The sequence below is a fragment of the Lissotriton helveticus genome, chromosome 1_1 (genome assembly GCF_964261635.1).
Source record: "Lissotriton helveticus chromosome 1_1, aLisHel1.1, whole genome shotgun sequence".
Lineage (NCBI taxonomy): Eukaryota > Metazoa > Chordata > Amphibia > Caudata > Salamandridae > Lissotriton > Lissotriton helveticus.
In genome coordinates, this window is record NC_136057.1 from 1670264959 (window position 1) to 1670280788 (window position 15830).

General features: G+C 43.5%; 1 protein-coding gene across 2 annotated transcripts in view; it reads left to right on the top strand.

The window, feature by feature from the left end:
* The window catches only part of SCN8A (sodium voltage-gated channel alpha subunit 8), a 566978-nt gene that overhangs the window by 121058 nt on the left and 430090 nt on the right, over nt 1–15830 (top strand). For both annotated transcript variants that reach the window (XM_078688933.1, XM_078688934.1), the window contains exon 7: nt 1994–2057. In XM_078688933.1, the coding sequence (XP_078545059.1) occupies nt 1994–2057 (64 nt within the window). The remainder of the gene's footprint in view (nt 1–1993; nt 2058–15830) is intronic.

The window sequence follows — 15830 nt, forward strand, 5'->3', positions numbered from 1 at the left end:
GTAAGCGTTCCTACGCTCGACAATATGTAGTATTGAAAGCGCGCTCCTGCACGTGTGAAATCAAACTGTAGAGTTGCAAGTGCTCCTGTGCTCATACTGTAGACCCCACTGGTACCGCTGGTCAGTACTCACTGGGCTGCTGCGGTACGCTGGAATCCAAAAGTTTTGAACAGGCCAGCTTCGCTCGATAACAGGTGAATCCCCGATGGATACCGCGGAACAAGAAGAGAGGCTTGCAGGATAGAAATAGAATAACGCCGGAGAGAGAGGGGCGGCGAAGAAGAGAGGGGAGAGTGAATAGAGGGGAAGAGAGAGAGCGACGGGGAAAAGACTTAGAGAGGGGGGTGAGCAGATGGGAGATCGCGATAGAAACGGAAGAGATTCGGAGGAGTGTAGAGAGAGTGAACAAGCAAGTGAGGGGACGGGTGATCGTGATACAGAGGGCGTGTAACCCTTGGTGCAACGTTTTCAGAATAGCCATGGCCTGGCCTTTCACCTCCCCTTTCTCTGTACTGTAAATCTAGCCTCAGACCAGGACTGACAGTGGCCACCCTATTTCCCATAGTCCATTGAACCAGCCAAGTTCCACAACAGTGCTTTCCCTTCTACTTAAACCTGGCATCTCCAACAAGTGGCTTGTGAGCTACCAGTAGCTCGCCGCCTACCAATGAGTAGTTCTCTTATGTGCAGCCTACTAAACATGAAAGCCTTTGCTTGGTCGACATTTTATTAGTTTGTCAAAATTTAAATGCATATATTTGAGACGAAAATGTGTGTGTTTTCAGAACTGACAGGGTGATGTTTGGAGAAAAAGCATTTACATCTTCAAAATAAATGTAAGCTGTTATTTAAGTTGGAGAGATGTATCACTCATATTGTTACCCTGGTGCATGGTGACTGCTGCTATGGCTGTTATGCATAAGCAATGTAGATACAATGCAAATTTATAGTGTTTATTTACTTTACTGCTAGCAACCCTGCCTAATGCACTGATGTATTTACTGCTGACAGTCTTTGATGGACTATCACATCACTTATAGTCGCTCGGGATACAATGCCAATAGCTCTAACTTTGGCAAAGGCGAAACCGTTGCATTGTAAATGCTTGTTGGTTGTTACTCCCAGCATGTTCAAGGATCAGAAATGGGAGAATAAATAGGGTATAGAAATTGTCATTTGTCTTCTTTAGAGTAATGGTACTCTTGAGTATGCCACTGATTTCCAATTAATCTGTTCTTTGGGTCATCAAGTGTTATTTAGAAATCCATTGAAACATGCATTAAGAGTAGTGCGCATTTACAAACAATAGATTAGTTGGAAGCATAGTGCATTAGACCAGTCTTACAAGACTTTGTTTTATATCTATGTGGATACCGATCAGTCGTTGTCCCAATATCCCTAAAGGGCCAAGAAACAGCTTATCTGACACTTCCAATGCTCTCACCTGAGGTGATCCTGCTGGTAACCTTGTCTTGTATTGGACCTGTTTTTTTCTGCTAGCAATATAGAGTATTCAGCCAAACATTACAACTTCCAACAGCCATCAGACATTTAGAGATTGAGAATGTTTAGTCATTGTTTTTCCATAAAATAGGGTTTTGCAGATTCTGCTAACGAGCACTTGAATGGGTTCATCAACTTCAGAAGAGTCCCAGCTTTATTTCAGTAATGAAGAGGGTTCCCTTCCAACCAAAGCCACCTTGTATTAAAACCAGTTAGGCTTCCTCATTTATAGTGAGCATTGTTCTAAAAAAATGTTTATTGTCCAAACAGTATTTTTATCTCAGAAATTTGATATGAACTTTAAAAATAGCGATCATGTCAAAAAATTGCAATAATCTATAATACTATGGATGGTATCATTTTTGTTATGCTGATTACTTTTTAGAGAATAATGATATATCCACCTAAGAAATTCATGCATGTTAATTCTTTAAACGTATTTGTCATCACCTGAAATGCACTTTTCATTTTTCCAACATGTGCTGTTCAGCAAATTTTTATTACCTCCATGGAGCCTTGGATCCATTACTGTGTGGGAACAGCTCAGATGCAGGGTAAGGTTGCTTTCTTTGTACGACGTTGCTGGTATTGAGCATGATCAAATATAACTTGGTAACCATAGTCGATGAAATCAAAAACAACCTGACGCCATTCATTTAGCTTTGCTATTCATAATAGTAAAATAGAACTTTTCACAGCGGTTGCGCAGGAGCAAAATATTGCTAAACACAGTGACCTACGACATTGACCCGTGTATTTTTAAAAAGAGGAGCCAGAAATCGTGTTGTGCATTTGTAAAGCGTACTATATCTGCGATAGTATCCTGGCGCTGTCATATAATTACAGAATGCTGATCATGAATATTTTACATTATCAGCTCAAAATAGTAGGGCTTCAGAAACATGTTCAGTAAATTGTGTGGCTAAGATAACAGTGATAACTCTGGAAAACAGTGTAATTCAGTGATTTACAAAACTGTCTGTGAAGGGTTTAGTCCTCTTACGTTCAAACACGTACCTCCTTTATCCATAACCACCCTCACAAATTGTTCGGAGTTGAGTCATTGCTCCTAACCACCTCATATACTACAGCCATTCAGTCCATGGTTTCAGCATATGAATTCAGTACTCAATTCTCTCCAACAATAGCCCAAATCCTGATACTCATAACTGTCCTCCTTACTGATTATCCCTTCATCCTCTTCCCCTGTTCCTCTTAAATTTCCATGTTCATCCCTCCACTTCCAAATTAAGTTGCTGATCCATTACTTGCCACATCTGAGTGTCTTACTCTTCCTAAAAATCAAAACCCTCTCTTCATTCACAATGAACCATCTTTCCTTCACTTGTTATGCAGAATCACCACCTCTGGCCCCCGTTACAATAACAGTTGCTACTCCTTCTCAACCTTGATGATCGGAGTTCCCCAAACTCAATTCTGTGGTATTGTTTTTTGACAACTCTACCACCATGGAGGCATGGTATTCACCTATTTATTGACCCCAAATGAGTGTTTTCTTTTATTAGGGGGATGGACTGATTTGTTCCTGCTCATTTTATTCACCAGCAGGGCCACCACTAGCCAGTGGATGACCCAACAGGTAAATAGAATCTCATCTTTGTCACCTACACCCAGTTTAGCCAATTTCATGCCCCTCCTATATCTTTTTGGGCATCAGGTCAGCAGGCTTCACGTTTACAATGTAAACTAGTAAATAATGCTCAATCTAGTCTTCACATTGGTTCATGGAATAGCACTCCCCTAAACATGCTCACACCATTTTGAGTGACGCCCTACGTGTCTCTACACTTCCTCAAGATTCACACCCATTGCCACCATTGCAGCACTGCAGAGGAGACCCTCTATATGTGATCTGAGGTCAATGACATTGTCGCCCCATTCATGAAAAAATGGTCCACTAGAACTACATTTTTGCTCCAAATTTATTTTAAAACCCTATGCAAAGAGTAAAGGGAATCACTGGGAGACTACAGCTACATCGTAGGACAGTGCAGCAAAAATGGGCCAAAGCTAAGCATGGAAACAGTGCTGCGATAAACCTGCTAATGGCAGAACGGAATGTGGTCTTGCACTGCTTTATAGTGACATGACATAAGAGACTATTTACATAGGTTATGGTTGGTATTAACAATAATGTTTTGTGAATTCACATGCTGTGCTAATATGGGCAGCTATGAGTGAGTTATACACGGTGCATTCTATAGATTGTATTCATACTTCCTAACCCTATTTGCTGTTGATTATATGTGTTTCAAGTTTATTTGTTTTTTAATGGCTAAAATATCACGAAAATTAAAAAGTATAAAACTATTAATCATATAAAATTTTATATCCCAAACATTTAATGTATATCATATGTATTAACACAATCCATTAGTAAATTCAGATAAAAACCTCCAACTTTTTTCCAACAGCACATACAATTTTTACAAATGCAGAATTCATTAATAAATCTTCTGTGTACAATGTTCCCATTGCTCAATTACAGTCCTCCTGGTTATATCTTTAAAACACACTTTAACTAGATTTTGCGTTTTTTCCTTTATAACATCCGCATTATTTGATTTCCATATGAGTTTCCTATAATTGACAGTACATGTCTGACCTTGCGTTGTCAAATACTTTCGAGGTTTTGGACAGGACACATTTATATTCATTATTTGTTGGCTGAGGTCGCTATCAGGCACTTCAGATGGTAGGAAATTACTTTGTTGAAGGTATATAATGCTACCATTGTATAATCAATTAGTGAATTACAATTTTGTGAGTGAAATGTCCAAGCTGGTGTTATGTCCTTTGGAAATCTACCATTCAATATTCTTATATTCTAATATTGGAGAAGTGTGGCTCACTGGTTAGAGGAGGCAGACCCTGAATCAGAGGTCACTCCCGGGACCAGGGATCAATTCCCGACGCGGCAGGGTCTTGAGCCCAAAATATCCACGGACTCGATAATTATCGTATTGGTGCCTACTCGAATCACGGGTTCACACTCTGCAGCTCTGGGCATCAGCTTGCTTAATCTCCACTACGGCCCCCGCGGCGGGATGCCTGGCTTTCACCTTGGGGATGCCCAGTACGGGTATCTCACAGGGAAAAAGCCAGGACGGGTTCCCAAGGCAAGCGCCGAGATGCCTACGGGTAATCGAGCGCTATATAAGAACGCATAATAATAATAATAATAGTCCCAATGCTTCCATATCCATCAAAAAGTTTCTCCCCATTCTATTTTGTTTGATATTTGTACTAGTTTCCGTTGTTTGTTCAGGGATTGCCCATTGAGCCCGTAAGAAAGATATTAACAAGTTTATATTAAAATCACCTGTTACAATATAATCTGCTAAAGGCTCTTCCAAAATTTGCTCCAGTAGAAAACTATTAAGAGCAGCACACATATCTTTCCTACAGGTCTGTTTTGGGGGAATATATATGTTAATTAAAATGAGGGTTTTTGGAATCCTACCATTGCCAAATATATATCGCAACTTTACTGCAAGGAGATTCAAATTATTTATAACTAGCTGCTCGAGATTAACTTTCAGATCAATCAATATGAATATTGCTAGCCTCCCACATGGATGACCAAATTTGTGTTTTTTGATTGGAGGTTCAAAGTATCCTTTTTATCGTTGTAACATAAATGGGTCCATTGCCCACGTTTCCTGCAATAGTATAATATGACTGGAATTTGATAATGCATCTATTTGGGCATCTTTTCGTTTTTTACATATCCCATTTATATTCCATGACACATCCTTATTATAAAACTGTCCATATTCTGTTCTTCTACTAGTGCCTGTGATGTGTTCTGTCAATCTTCTTTGTTACCACGTAAAGCTGTCACTATCCGTTTTTCATTTATTCCATTTATGTTTCCTACTTTTACTTCTTTAGAGGACTTTTCATCTTTATGACATGTTTTCCAAAGGGATTTTTTAATATAGAAAAGACTAAATCGTCTTTTTCTGGCTTTGTCCTTTTTGTCGGGCTTTCTTCTTTTAAAAAAGGTGTTGGATAAACCTTTGGAGTTGGTTGACTGATTAATATCCCCCAATTTTGAATGCTTCCTTGCTCTTGCATGATTAAATCCGCTGTAGAGACAGTGGCCACTGTTACCAACGTTAGAGGATAGCTGCCTTCAGGATTTGGTAAAAAACCTACACATTCAATATCTTCAGTTGTTACTTTTTCTAACATTGTTATTGATTTCAACAGCCGAAGGATATGTCCTCTATTCAAAATATAATGATTGTCCCGTGAGTCATGATGTAAAAATAATTTGAGCTGACTTTTTCGGCAACCCTGCTTCACTTTTTTTATCCTCAATGCTTTTGTGTTTCTCATATCTAATTTGCTTGTTATGGCCACTTCTTACAATCACTAGATTGTCCCATTTTTTTATACCTTGTGTCCTCTACCAATTCTTTTACTTTCAAAGAATTATTCGTAGTTTTATCGACCCACAATTTGTTCCTATCTCTATTATCTTTTTGTTGGTTTGTGTTCCAACCTAAGCTTGGTGCAGTATTTGATCTTAATAAATTGTCTTCTGGATCAAAGGACCCATATAGTTTTGTTCCTCGTTCTGATTACGTACCACAATTTTAGGTTCAAGAATATTTAAGGGCCTCATAACTTGGTTCATATTCTTTGTTGGATCGCTTTGGATATCACAAGAAGTGACCTCTTTTATTACACAACCATTTCCATTGTCTCTATGTAGCTCTTTTTCTTGTGCCCTCCTTACCTCAAATTCAGAAGCACAAGGCAATTGGTTAGTAATATCCAATAATGTAATTATATTTTTCAGGGACATAGTTTTGTTCGCCAAGGTGATTCCCAGACTTTGTAAAAAATATCATCATATTTTTTCATTTTTATCCAATGCTTTTGCAGATTTCCTCCCAGTTACATTACTGTCTTGGTCTCCTATTGATTTTTTCCTTCGATTTCCTCCTTCTTTAACTGTATTAGAAGATGTATTCAATTTAATGTCTATTGTTGGTGGACTTTCCTTTTTTGAAGATGTCTCCAATTTAATGTCTATTTCTGCTGCATTTTCCTTTTTCGCCTTATTCCTTGCTTTACGTAGTTTTTTTCGTTGTCTTTTTGTTATTTCGAAAGCTATAGAATCTTCGTCATCTTCTTCATTATTCAGCTGATTTGAAGAATCAGACAGTATTTCAAATCCTTTTGTCTTATTTATATCTTGTTTTGTACTCTGAGTTGTTGCCGTGCTTAATTTAATAACAACCTCAGTATCTGTTTTTTCACCCGGTTGCTCCGGTTTTTCTCATTCTGCAAAGGCAGATACCCTTTCATCTGAATGACACCACTCCTCATTTCGATTTTCATTTTTCCTGCGGACGATATCGTTAACATCCTCTAATATTGTATTCACAACATCCGGAATAGTTACCAATTTATTAATTAAGGGAGCACATGTACAATCAAGATAATTTGAGGCTGGTTCGTTTTGGGCTTTAATTATTAGATTGTTTAATTCGTCCAATTTATGGTTGATCCCGGCGACTGCATTTGCCATAACTCCAAGTATATCAATTTGAGTATCCATTTTATTTGACTGTGCTGTTAGAGCTTCAAGAGTTAATACTGATGTTTGATAGAATTTTTTTTTTGTCTCTATATATTTCCTTAGTACAAATTGAAATATTGATGTCATCGTGTCTACTTTCTTTATGTGCTGATGCATCTTTTGGCTTAGCCATACTATTATTATTAGCAGAATATTAATTTTTGAATACAGGTTGGTCATTGCTTCTTAGAATTTTTTCTCTACTAACTGGTGTTTTTGATTGATTTATTGAGTCCAATTCTTGGTTTTCATAACTCTTTTCCATATTATTTTCTCCAAATGCATTTATTCGCATAGTTATCCCATATATGGAATTAGTTATACCAGTAGTTTTTTATGTTGGTTTCCTGATATAAGTTAAGTTTTATTCTTTTCACTGTTCTCTTGGTATGGTGAATTGCTGTATAATGTATACTCACTGGCTAGATCATCATTTTTATTTCCTTATGTCAACCCTAACTTCTAGTGGTAATGGAGCTCCTGCAGTGAGTGTGTTCTTGGTCTTATCGATTTGTGTTAATTCCTTCATTGGTATTTCCATCCTATTTTTGTCCATCTCTCTATTTCCCGTTTCTGGCGGCAATGTTTGATGTAATGGATGTAATGGGTTCATTATTTGCTCTATTTGCTCTTTTATTTGTCCTTCTAGACCTTTAGTTTGCCCTACGTTAGCCTGGTCCCCTTCCTAATTTATATAAACTATATCTTTATTTTCTTTTAACTTGTTCGTTGGTTTTATCGGGGTTTGTAAACTTTTTGACTCTACATTGCATTGACATGAGTGCCGCCGTTGGATCTCTCCTAAAATCAAATTTCTGTGGAATTTTTGTGGATCTTTCAGCATCCTAGCTATTGGTGAGATTAACGTTTGATTTGCCCCCTTTAATTTGTGCTTTAGCTTTTTTTAACACTTTTGGTGCTTGATTTTTTTGGGCACGTCTTTTCCGGGTACCCAAGGTTCTTTCTTTACCTGAGCGCATTTCCAGTGTAAGCCTTATTTACGCCTTTTTGCAAGAAAATGTCTTAGTACTTGTTCTGCCAATGTATGTGTGTTCTCTTATGCGCCACAATATACGCCACAATATAGGCAGTACAAGCCAAGGAATATTATATGGAAGTTTACAAAGCTCGCTTTCCAATGACGGTGCTCGTGCAGCTCTGGGTCTCCTGTAACTCTCCCTGAGAGAGCACAGCCTGCAGGACACGAAGATCGCAGTCACAGTTTACCGAAGTTTACAGTCTTGCAATTTATACTACAACTGTAATATCAGGATCGCAAGGCACAGGCAACCCTCTGGTCTGTGGTTCGGTCTGAGTTAGGCAAGCCTTCTAATATGCAGCTCCTGCCTGGAACTGCTCCACTGCGTAGCCCCCCCCCCCCGCCGGGCAGCCCCTCCTTGGCTCCTGCCATTGTGATTAAGCTCTTATTACGCTCACGTTCTTGAGCCCACCTTGTGCAATGTATTGCAGTATGTGCTGGCTCCAGATGCCTCCCTCCCCGGTCACCCCCACCCACTACGCCGGACACACGCTTAACCACGTCTTCTCCTCCAGCAAGGACGTCTCTTTCAGCCACACCACCGGACTCCACTGGACAGACCACAGCTGCGTCCACTTCAGCTTCAGAAGAACCACGACTCACCACCACCCGCAACAGGTTCCCCGCAGGAGCTGGAACAAGATCACCTCCGACCAGCTCTCCACATCCCTGAACCTGAATCCTCCCGCCAGCTCAACGGACCCCAACCAGGCAGCCAACAACCTCACACAGTGGATCACCAACTGCGCGGACGACCTCGCACCCCTGAAAAACCACCCCAGCAGACCCGGCAGCAAGAAGGCCTCCTGGTTCAATGACGATCTCAGGAACTCCGAGAAGAACTGCCGCACCCCCGGGAAAGCCTGGCGCAAAGACCCGACTACAGACAACATGACAGCCTTCAAGCACGCCACCCGCAAACACCACCAGCTAATCCACGCCACCAAGAAAACAGCATTCAAGGAACGACTAGACAACAACGCACACAACAGCAAAGAACTCTTCAACATCGTCAAAGAGCACTCGAACCCCAGCGCCGGGACCAACGACATCACCCCCCCGCAAGAACTCTACGACTCACTCGCCTCGTTCTTCCACAACAAGATCGCCGACATACACAACAGCTTCGGCGCACAGACCACGCACCCAACCACCGAACCGACGCCCCCCACCACCACCCTCCGCGCCTGGACCCCGGTCAGCACCGAAGACACCATCCACACGATGAACACCATTCACTCCAGATCACCAACCGACCCGTGCCCCCACCACATCTTCAACAAGGCCGACTCCGCCATCGCACCCCAACTCCGGGACATCATCAACTGCTCCTTCAACACCGCCACCTTCCCGGAGAGCTGGAAGCACGCCGAACTCAGTGCCCTCCTGAAAAAACCATCAGCAGACCCCCACCGACCTCAAGAACTACCGCCCCATCTCGCTCCTCCCGTTTCCTGCCAAAGTCATCGAGAAGACCGTCAACCGACAGCTTGCCGCCTTCCTCGAGACGAGCGGATCCCTCAACCCCTCGCAGTCCGGCTTCCGAGCCAACCACAGCACCGAGACCGCCCTCATCGCAGCCACTGACGACATCCGTACCCTGCTCGACAACGGGGAAACAGCTGCACTCATCCTCCTGGACCTCTCCGCTGCGTTCGACACTGTCTGCCACTGCACCCTAGTGCAGCGCCTCAGCAACATCGGAATCCAAGAGAGGGCCCTGGAGTGGATCATCTCCTTCCTCGCCGGAAGAACCCAGAGAGTCCGCCTCCCCCCGTTCAGATCCGAGGCCACCGAAGTCATCTGCGGCGTACCACAAGGATCATCACTCAGCCCCACCCTCTTCAACATCTACATGAGCCCCCTCGCGGCCATCGCACGCCAACACAACCTCAACATCATCTCCTACGCCGACGACACGCAGCTGATCCTCTCCCTCACCAACGACCCAGCCACCGCCAGAACCAACCTACACGAAGGGATGAAAGAAGTAGCCGAGTGGATGAAGAACAGCCGCTTGAAACTCAACTCTGACAAGACGGAAGTCCTCATCCTGGGAACATCTTCCTCCGCCTGGAACGACTCCTGGTGGCCCCCGGCCCTGGGCAGCGCACCCAAACCAACGGACCATACACGCAACCTGGGCTTCACCCTGGACTCCTCCCTCTCGATGACCAGACAAGTCAACGCCGTCTCATCCGCGTTCTTCAACATCCTATGCATGCTCCGGAAGATCTTCCGATGGATCCCCACCGAAACCAGGAAGACGGTCACCCAGGCACTCGTCACCAGCCGACTGGACTACGGAAACACCCTCTACACCGGTACCACAGCCAAACTACAGAAGAGACTCCAATGCATCCAGAACGCCTCCGCACGACTCATCCTGGACATCCCCCGCCACAGCCACATCTCCGGACACCTGAGAGACCTGCACTAGCTCCCCGTCAACAAGAGAATCACGTTCCGACTCCTCACCCACGCACACAAGGCCCTCCACGACCTGGGCCCCAGGTACCTCAACAACCGCCTGACCTTCTATACTCCCACCCGCCAGCTTCGATCGACCAGCCACGCCCTCGCAGCCGTTCCATGCATCCGCAGGACGACCATGGGAGGAAGATCCTTCTTCTACCTGGCAGCCAAGACGTGGAACTCCCTCCCCATCCACCTCCGTCAGACCCAAGACCACCTCGCCTTCAGGAAGCAACTCAAGATCTGGCTGTTCGAGCAGTAGCAGACCCCCTCCCTAAGCGCCTTGAGACCCTCCGGGGTGAGTAGCGCGCTATATAAATCTCTTGATTGATTGATTTCCCTGCAGTGCTCAGTCCAGGGCTCATTGCTCCTCTTTGACGCATGCCCCGCTCTGCTCTTCAGCTCTGCACTGCTCTGCCGTCCTCTGCACCTCAGCTCCAGGGCACCAGAGCTCTCCCACGGCCTCCAGGGGTTCTCCCTGACACCGAGGCGGCTTCACAACTTTGCGGTTGTGGTATTATGGCATAGCGGTTTCTTGATCCCCCACGGTTCTCTGTTCCCAACCTTCTGTCCTGCCGCTGCCGTTCTCTCTGCTACCTGCTTCCCGCTCTCACTAGCGACTCACAAAACCAGGACTGGATCGCTTGAATCGCTTTATTGTATGTGTTAAATTTGGAGCCCCTAGTTTGGTAATTCCCTAGTCTACACCAGGTGTTTAAATGTGGCAGTTGAAGGAGTAATGTTGTCATTTTGGATCCAGTGAATTGTAGTAGCAGTGCATTGGATTCAGGGGCCTGTATTGTTTGGTTGCTAGACCATCCACATCATCACCCCCAGACTAAGCAGAATTAAGTCATCAGGAGCCTAGCCAATCACCGAAAAACATGTCCACTTTTTGTGATTTCTACTTAATCGGTTTACCTTCTATGTAATGGCTCAAATTATTGTGTAGTCACTGGATTCCTTAAGGCCAAGTGACATAGGTTCCTCGTTGCCCAAAACTAAATGTCAATTTAAGGACAAGCCATCAGATAGGCAGCAGACATGAAAAGTTAAAAGAGGCTGTTCTTTAAGGAGCTGGCAGTTGCTGTATCCTATCAAACCCTGAACTGGCATTTGTTCCAGAGCCACAGTTCTTTTTTCTGGGTCATGTGAGAAGAGTACCTGGCTGTGGTTTTCACATTTGTTTCTTTTTTCTAATCTTATTGGTTTTATGAGACATATTTAGCTAGTGATGGTGTTTCCAGACATTTATCCGTATTTCAAACTTCATCAAAAGCCAAGATATGGTAGGAAAAAAGCCTGCAATCACTCACAGGGCCTTTGTGTACGCTGCCTTACCATCTCATGCTCTGTGAATGAATGCCTTTTCTATCTGAAGATGTCAAAGAGGACCCTGAAACATAGTGAAGGCATTCGTCTGAGGGAAAGATGATCTTAAGAAGCAAAGATGCAAGGAGGCGGGGGGAGGCTGAAATGCAGTGCCCAAGGAAGTAGCTCCTTCCACTCTTTCCACTGCCACCCTGCTCTCATCACCTAAGGACTCCCACCGAAGGAGATCTAGGCAAATGACAAGACCTAAGGATCATCTTCAGTGTCCACATTTGCGCTTGTTCTGTATTGAAAGAGAATCAAATTAACCAGATATTTAGCAAACGTTGGCTTTTATTAATGATAGACAATACTGTTGATACCAGATTAGGAATATATCTCTCCATTGCGTTTCAGAAGGTGCCTAGAAGGGAAGTAAGGAAAGGTTTCTACAAATGAGGTCATTTGAATCGGTTTCTCTAGGCGGTGATGGCAAAAAGTATCCCTAACCTACATGATGTCTGTTGGACCATAAAACAGTGCATAACCTGTGACACAGAATTAGAAGCGTGTTTGTTAATGAACTTTTAACATGAACTCTGCATAATGCAGCACGGGAACTATAATTAAAAAAAAGACAAGCCTCATCCAGTGGTTATGTATTATGAAAAATGCAATCAGAGATATTCAATAGATTCCAATTTTCTGGCTGCTTTGATTTACCAAGATGTTGTGACATGGAGAGGAGGTGATGTTGCCAAGAGTCACACCTTGTATTGGAATATAATGCATTTGCACCGGGAGACTGGACTAAGGATGGTGCATGCCATATGTATCTTTAGTTTGTCTGTGAAAGAGCTGTCAAGTGTGCAAAATTGAGCTCTGGCGCATAATATTAAAAGCAAAGTCAGATGTAAAATACTGTAAAGGAGGCAAAAATAGAATGACAGGTCACAAGTAAAAGTAATGAACTAACTTGTAAAGAAGACAACAATATAAAGAGAAATCAAATGTACACCTCATCCATCAAGAAATGCAACGTGGTGTGACAGAAACTCGTATCAATCATAATCTTGTCAATCACAGAATTGGGAATAGAGTGAAAATGCATGAAGTAAAATAATCCATATAGTTTCTGTTTCAAATCACAATATCAATGATCAAGTATCTTAAAAATGGTTATACTATAAAGAAAAAACAAGAATGAAAATAATACATGTTTGCATATTGGCAAATTCATGGATTTGAGTAGAGGATGATAACCCAGAAAATAATAAGTTAACAATACAATTTGCAGATATCCCACACAAATTATAGCATTGACAATCGGTACAATATGTCAAATAACATAAAACATTGATTGGGTGGCGCGCCACAGTAAAAATAAAATGGGAAGGTAACTTGATGTTGAACTAGAATTACAGCTGACATTTAATTTATTTTCCGTGCCCGAATGTTCACCAACTTGTGTAAATAAACCTTCCAGAACTAAAGCAGCACAACAAAGGGATTGACAGTCCAGGGCATGATTATATTTTTCAACCATGGCTTACTCCAAGCTCCTTTCCAGTGTCATTTGCAGTTGGTATGCGTCGATGGCACATTCTTCAATGGCTACAAACAACCAGTGAGAATTTTGCTTGTCTCTACAAAGGGAACTAACTGACCCTTGCTGCCCAGGGCCACATCAGTGCAACTTAATTTAGATTTGTTGCATTGCGAGTTCAGTGCGGCTTCCGAGCCAAACACAGCACCGAGACCGCCCTCATCACAGCAACAGACGACATTCGAACACTACTGGACAACGGAGACACAGTCGCCCTCATCCTACTTGACCTCTCCGCAGCCTTCGACACAGTCTGTCATTGCACCCTTATACAACGACTCAGCAACATCGGAATTCAAGGAAAAGCATTGGACTGGATCATCTCGTTCCTCGCCGGAAGAACGCAGAGAGTCCGCTTTCCCCCTTTTAGATCAGAGGCCACCGAAGTCATCTGCGGCGTACCACAAGGATCATCACTCAGCCCTACCCTCTTCAACGTATACATGAGCACCCTCGCAACCATCGTGCGACAACACAACCTCAACATCATCTCCTACGCAGATGACACACAGCTGATCCTATCCCTCACCAAAGACCCAAACACCGCCAAAACCAACCTACACGAAGGGATAAAAGAAGTAGCCGAATGGATGAAGAACAGCCGTCTAAAACTGAACTCGGACAAAACGGTAGTCCTTATCTTAGGTACATCCCCCTCCGCCTGGGACGACTCTTGGTGGCCACCGGCCCTGGGAAACGCACCCATACCGACGGACCACGCACGTCACCTGGGCTTCATCCTGGACCCCTCACTCTCGATGACCAAACAAGTCAACGCCGTATCTTCATCATGCTTCAACATCCTTCGCGTGCTCAAAAAAACATTCCGTTGGATCCCCACCGAAACAAGAAAGACGGTCGCCCACGCACTGGTCACAAACCGGCTGGACTACGGAAATACCCTGTACGCCGGAACCACCGCCAAACTTCAGAAAAAACTCCAACGCATCTAAAACGCCTCAGCTAGACTCATATTAGACATTCCCGGCAAAGATCACATTTCCGGTCACCTGAAAGACCTTCACTGGCTCCCCGTCAACAAGAGGATAACGTTCCGCCTCCTCACCCACGCACACAAAGCCCTCTACGAACTTGGACCTGAATGCCTCAACACGCGCCTATCCTTTTACACCCCTACCCGCCAACTGCGATCGTCCAATCAAGCCCTCGCCGCTGTTCCGCGCATTCACAAAGCCACCATAGGGGGAAGATCCTTCTCCTACTTAGCGGCCAAAACCTGGAATTCCCTCCCCATCCACCTCCGCCTTACACAAAACCACCTATCCTTCAGAAAACAACTAAAAACTTGGATATTCGATAAGTAAAATTTCCCCCCCCCCTTCCTCAAGCGCCTTGAGACCCTCTGGGTATGTAGTGCGCTATATAAGTGTTGACTTGACTTGACTTGACTTCTGTGGTCTGCCTCTGATATTACTGCATCAGGGGGGAACCACATTCTCTCCTGTGCATATCTGCTTGACTCGTGCCCGTGCCTTGGCAATATAATGGTGTATAATCAGAGTATGTATGTTTAGCCTCAGTCAGTTAAAACCTAACCCACAATATGGACTGAAACCAGCAAGAATATGTGTGCAGCTCCTCTCTGGAAATTGTAACTGGTTTATTGGGATCAGGAGGATTGTGCTTTAGTTCAAATACCTCCTTCCTCTGACTGCCTTTGAAACCACTGTTGATGCTCAACAGCATGGCAGACATCAGAATCTGCTGATAGAGACACCCACTCATTATGCCTGCACTGCCATATTACGGCTATTCTCATGACTACCCTCAAACTGTGTGACAGAGCCCGGAGTGGCCATGTCTATTTATTTAGTGCTCATTTGTAGCACGTCTGCACCAAAATAGGCACTGGTGAACTTCAGTTGGAACTGTGAGTACATATTACATAGGAGCAGGATTAAAACATACAATAATGTGGCGATGAGCAGTTAGAGCAAATAATAAAAAGCATTAGTGCATAGGCTGGACATTTCTGACGGGGATTAGAATTCATTCGGGATAGATGATCTTTTACGTTTCACTCTTCTTCTGAAGTTAAGAAAAATGGATCTTGGTGTAGAAACCCAGTGTGGAGAGCAACAAAAAACACTTAACTGGCTGCGAAGCAGCGAAGAAAGAGGAAGTGGTCATAGGAGGGACGTCCTATCTAGATGTCATGGACACTAACGAAGGACAATATTGCAGGCTGTTCTGCGGATGACCATGGGACTTGTAGTTTATTCGGAATTTTTTCTAAGTTGTGATAGCCTTTATATCCT